The 6,052-nt window shown below is 41.3% G+C and overlaps 1 protein-coding gene across 1 annotated transcript; it reads left to right on the plus strand.

Moving 5' to 3' along the window:
• Positions 1-4,521: 4,521 nt before the first annotated feature.
• LOC117588589 (serine protease SP24D-like) lies at positions 4,522-5,408 on the plus strand. Its single transcript, XM_034279993.1, has one exon. It carries the CDS (start codon positions 4,538-4,540, stop codon positions 5,330-5,332), a length of 795 nt encoding a protein of 264 aa, XP_034135884.1. The 5' UTR covers positions 4,522-4,537; the 3' UTR covers positions 5,333-5,408.
• The last annotated feature ends 644 nt before the right edge of the window (positions 5,409-6,052 follow it).

Raw genomic sequence — 6,052 nt, forward strand, 5'->3', positions numbered from 1 at the left:
TTAATTTAAAATGAGCTCCACCACGAGCCTCCGGTTTAACCAGTCTCTAGCATCCTTTGACCCTCCTGCTCCAAGTGTGGTTTGTGTGTGTATGTCAATGTCACACAATACCGGTCATGATATGCCCCACCACCTGGACGAAAATAGCTCCTGCTGTGTGGCACTCTGCTGTTACCGTTGCCGTTGCCAATGCCATTGCCATTGCCGGTTGCTGCATTCAACGCATTCATTTGTCATACATTTATGCAATTTACCCCATTGTGCCACGCCCACTGCACCGCACAACACAAAGAGAGAGATAGAGAGACCATATCGATGGTGAGTCGAGGACACACTGCGCTGGCCACTGAGCATTTATTGAATTTTGTGACTTGAAGCATTTTACATTTTAAACATAAAAAATATACCATCCAGCAAGCCAGCCAGCCAGCCAGCCAGCCAGCCAGCGCCTACCAATGGAATCCTCGACAGCACCAACTGTTTGTCCTGCGGGGCAGCACAAGTGTAGGCGGAGTGGTGGAGTGGTGGAGTGGTGATGTGATGTGGTGTTACGGTATGGAGTGGTTGAGAGGATCCGGTAACAGGCCTCAGGTTCGCTTTCTGTTTGGCCTTTTCGGCACATAAATTGCCCAGTCCCAGACACAGCACAGAGCACCCAGCACCAGGACTAGGCCCAGGATCCCCCCTCCGACAATCACAGGATGGCTGTGTCCTGTCCCTGTTGTTGGTTCTGTCTACCATTTAGCCGCATTTTGTTTTCCCCTTTTTTTGTGTGTGCCTCCTCTGTGTGCGTCTGTCTGTTTCTGCTGTGTGCGTGTATGTATGTTTTTTTGTTTGGTATGACTGTTGTTTCGTGTACGTATATGTTTTTGGATGACTGTTGTTGCGTATACGTACCGTATACGGTATGCACAACGGAAATGAATTGAAATTTTAAAACCCACAGCTGCGACCGCTTCCTGCGGCAAAAGTAGCACCAACCGACGACACTTCCCCAATATATACACGCACACACAGGCACACACGCCCACTCACACAGATATCCTGTACTTACAAACATGTTTGCCTCACTCTGTCTCTCCCCATGATTCGAGGCCTGACCGTCTCTGTTTTGTGTCTGACTGTGTCCCTTTCCTTCTGTCTTCTCCGACCCTATACATATATACATATGTACATAAACAGGTAGCGGACATTTGTAAATTTATTCCAAATAAACAGTTCTGCAATATTTTTGTTTAATTGTTTGAAAGATCTTCTAATTTCTAATTAATCTATTTACAATTAATTATCAGCATCGAAAAATATCTTAAGGCTTAACATTCTTTAACTCTTTAACAGCGAATCAATAAAACCTTTATAAAGGGAGTTTCAAATGTTTTCCTCAGCGATAAACCTTTCCGGAATAAAATTCATTCATTTTATTTAAATAAAAGCGTATGACTGATATTTATTTTATTGTATATAAATAGCCCTATATGCAGATGTGTGCGTAGAAGAGTATACATTTCATATCACATGCATTGTGTCTCCCCTTTTGGCATGATGAGTCGCGCTCTATCTCTCTCATACAAATGTATGTATGTAGCAGGTATTTAAAGTTGTAGTCCATTTACAACTTGATTTAAAAACTTCCATATACGTATATGAAATAACGATATGAACTATCTATCGTACGAGTAAGAGTTGCTTTCCCTTTGCTCTCTCCCCTCCAAATGCGACATTGATATCAAATGATGACACATCACAAAATGCCAGTCAAAAAAGGGGGAGCAAGAAAGTGATATAAAGAGAGAAAGAGGCAGGGAAGAATGCTGCTGTTGAAGGGTCGACGTCCGTTGTGTCCGTCCAGCCATTTCTGTTTATTATTTCCGCTTGCAAATCGTTGAATTTGTGCCAAAAGAAAAATCCATCCAAAGAATTGCGAGAACTGTATTATTTTTTGTGAAATTTAATAACTTTTCCAATGAAAATAGTTAGCATGTTGGTTTCTTATTGTAGAATGCACACAGATACATACTTACATATGTAAAATTTGATATCTATCCCCTGAAATTACTAACGAACCAAAAAGTCACAGAATACAGCCATCACCACTTGACAAATAACATATGAAGGAGTTCTTCCCGTTCACTGAATGGAATGGAAGGAAAGTACTCATTTTTTATACGTTTCTGGAAGATCTTGTGATTCAGTGGAATATTTTTGGATGGAGCAACATTGGAAATTCCATTATTTTATCGTTGCAGTCATCTTATCCTTCTGCGAGTCTGCACCAAAGAAATAAAAATAAACAGAATAATCCTTTGTATTTATGATTATTTCGTATTTTAATTATTTACATAAAAATGGTGCTAAAAATGATTGATGGCTTTGACAGTCATAGATACAGACAGAATGAAGGCAGCCAAAACCAAAGCCACATTAAGACAAGCAGTGGCGTCCGTAAGAAGGGTGGAGCCATTTTGTAATTTTAAAATGAGTCTGAGCAATAAATAAGTTACCTTAATGTCAAGTGATTAATGTGAAAAAATGTAAAAATAAATGAGTACTACGAGTACATCCCATAGTTTAAGAATTGAATTACCCTTTTTTGAATAAACCTGTCTACGCCATTTAGAATGCTGATGCTGATGATGGAGATAATGATGATGGTGATGGTGATGATGATGACACATTCGCACCACACACACAGCAAAATTACACATCTGGCTGAGTGTTTGTGTGTGTGAGTATAAATTGCAAATCAATAATAAAAAAATGAAAACAAACAACAACAAAAAACTGAATATCGAACGAGGCTCACGCAAAAATCGTAAATAAATAAAAGGCGCAAAGTGACGCAAAGACCGACACATAAAGTGCACCGAAAAAGGGCTGTGGTTGGGCAGGGAGTGGACGTGTGGACTAACATTGAATCGGCCCGGCCCATTGTTTATTGTAGCGAGTATTTTGTGCATTTCGTGCCGAGCGCAGCGATAAAAATGCTGCTAAAGTATAAATTATGCCAATATATTGTAAGTTTTCCAAAATTCACGAGAGCGCCCAACGACAGAACCAAAAAACAGCAACAACAACATTCGCCATTATGGAGACAAAAAAAAATACGTAAACAGATGCACGAGTGTTGACCGAAATCTTTTTCATATTCTATTCTTTTACACAACGGTCTGATTGATATACTATATTAAAATTAAAAACAATTATTATCCATTATTAAAATATACAAACAAATATGTATCCAATTGTTAATAAATTTTTTTTAATTTGCTTTATATTAATGTGTATTTTAATATGTTAGTCTTGAATGGCAATTAAAAATTGTTTACATAAATTAAACTTTTAAATTTGATACTGTTTTTTAATTAATTGAAATTTCCTATTTTTGTTTGCTTATATAAATTTATTTAAATAAATATTTAATGACTGTCATAACATGTTCCGCCATGTATTCAGGCAACCCCCGCCGCAACAATGGCCGGGAGACAATGCACTATGGGGTATTGGACCACTTTTTCTGGCAAAACCCCTTTTTTTTAACCTGTATTAAAAAGGTGCTAACTTAAAAGTGGTAAGCTCTGTTAAGTTATGGACTACATAAATTTCAAGATCAATGTTTTTCGGGCACATCGCAGTAAAAAAAATATATTATTTCAGGTTCTTTTCAAGAATGGTCTTTGGGCAGAAAAAGTGGTAAAATTCCCCATAGTGCAATGTAGCGAAACCGATAAAAGGCATTCTCTACTCTTCTTTCACACACACTAACAAATACACAGATCTTAATGCATGTACATATAAAGAGATAAATCCGTTTCAGTGTGCGTGTGCATATTCGGGTCACGCTCAAACAATGCGTATAATTGGCAAATTTAGAGTGAAATACGCATGTATGTATGCAAAAATGTACCATGAAATATAGAAAGTAGAAAATGGGTTATGGATAGAGAATGCAGAATGATTGATGGCATAATAATAATGGGAGTCTCTCAGTCAAAGGTAAGCGGTGCTCTTTCGACGTAAGAGCGAACGACAAACGAAATGCATGCCAAAATCCCTTCCAAACAGAGGCAGAGTCAAATATGCATAAATTATTTTAATTAGATCAAAAAGATAAAAAACTGATTTGGTGGGTACAAAAAACGCCTTACATGAATGGCTGGCGTGCGTGTGTTAACTTCACTGACGCACTGTAACCAGAGAAGCAGATTAAAATACCTCTTACTAAATAAATCTGTCAACGCCAATTAAGGCAAGTTTTCCCGTACTCTACACCAAGAAAAATTCCCCAACAAAAAATATGCCCAGAAGTTGTAAAAAAATTAGCCTTGATATAAAATCGGTTCGCTGACAGTCGAAAAGATTACGGGACGAAGCTCCAATATAAATCTCGGGTGATTGATAAGATTGCCGCTTGTCCACTATTGACAGTTCCACTCGAGTGGGGCGCAACCATAAATAATTACATATTAGGGATTAGTGATACCCTATTTAAGGGGGTACCCCTGCTGGGCCCGGCCCAAGTTCGGTGCTGCGAGACAACATGGTAACGCCTCGATTCGCTAATAGTTTGGCTCTGACCATCGCCGTCGTTGTTGGCTGCTGCCTGCTGCCAGCAGCCCAGTCTGCACCCGGTTGGATCAATGGCCGTGTGGTGGGCGGAGAGGATGCCGCCCTCGCCCAGTTTCCGCATCAGGTGTCGCTGCGTAACGGCGGCTCCCACAGCTGCGGGGGCTCCATCCTGTCGCGCAACTACATCCTGACCGCTGCCCATTGCGTGACGAATGAGGACGCGAACGGTTTCCATACACCTATCGCCGCCAGCCGCTTCACGATCCGTGCAGGCAGCAACGATCGCTTCAGTGGCGGCGTCCTCGTCCAGGTCGTGGAGGTCATTGTTCATGAGAACTACGGCAACTTCCTGAACGACGTGGCCTTACTCCGACTGGAGTCACCGCTCTTCTACTCAAACAGCATCAAGGCTATCGATCTGCCCACGGCCAATACGCCCGACGATGCCGATATCATCATTTCGGGCTGGGGTCTACTCAAGCACCAGGGAGATCTTCCCCGCTACCTACAGTACAACACCCTCAAGTCAATTAGCGTCGAGAAGTGCGGAGAACTCATCGATTTTGGGGTGGAGAGCGAGCTCTGCCTCTTGCACGAGGCCAATAACGGTGCCTGCAATGGCGACTCTGGTGGCCCCGCCGTCTACAACAATCAGGTTGTGGGCGTTGCTGGCTTTGTGGTCGGTGGATGTGGTAGCACCTATCCCGATGGCTATGCCAGGGTCTACTATTTCAACGACTGGATCAGGCAGCACTCGGATGTTTAAACTATATTTTTTTTTTTACATTATTTTTGTGTTAAAAATAAAAAAAACATCTGCGAAAGCCGTGAAAGAATATCTCTTCCGATGCATCGATTATTAAGTAATTAATAATTGATCATTAATTAAGTGCCATATCGACGCTTCACGATGTTCAAGTGCAAATAAAAGTGCAAATGTTAAGAGAGAGAGAGAGAGAGAGAGAGAGATTGAGAAGCCGCTGTCGCTGCCACTGCTGAAAGTGTCGCTACAGACACCTGGAAGACAATAGGGCGACAGAATGACGTTAACGGACTGTGAAACGATTCATGATAAATCTATTAGCTTTACCACAACTGCATTGTTTTAAGAGAGAAAGAGAGAGAAAGAGAGAGGAAGGGTAGCCAGCAACAGGCAGTGAGAGACAATTGACGGCGCGACTGCTTCTGCTGCTGCTGGGCTAAAGAGACAATTAGTGGACATGCGATGACGTTCCGAGGGGTCGGCAAAGAGCGAAAAGAAGCGAAGAAAAGAAAAGAATTCACTTTGGCTTTGTTTTTGTGTTTGTTTGTTTGCTTGTGTCTGTAGCGGTGTGGAGGAGTGTGACTGCGGTAACTTTTTAATTTAATCAAAACGAAGCGAATGCAAAAGAAAGAAAGAAAAAACAAGAGCTTAAGCGTGGGAAAGGGATAAATGCAGACAGCAGAAACAGCAGCAGAGAAACTCAGAGAAAAGGAGAAGCAGGAG

Source organism: Drosophila guanche, unplaced genomic scaffold, assembly GCF_900245975.1.
Source record: "Drosophila guanche unplaced genomic scaffold, DGUA_6, whole genome shotgun sequence".
Classification (NCBI taxonomy): Eukaryota; Metazoa; Arthropoda; class Insecta; order Diptera; family Drosophilidae; genus Drosophila; species Drosophila guanche.

What these genes read in the sequence shown, in the direction of transcription:
- LOC117588589 (XM_034279993.1), top strand. Translation starts at nt 4,538, where the DNA reads ATGGTAACGCCTCGATTCGCTAATAGTTTGGCTCTGACCATCGCCGTC.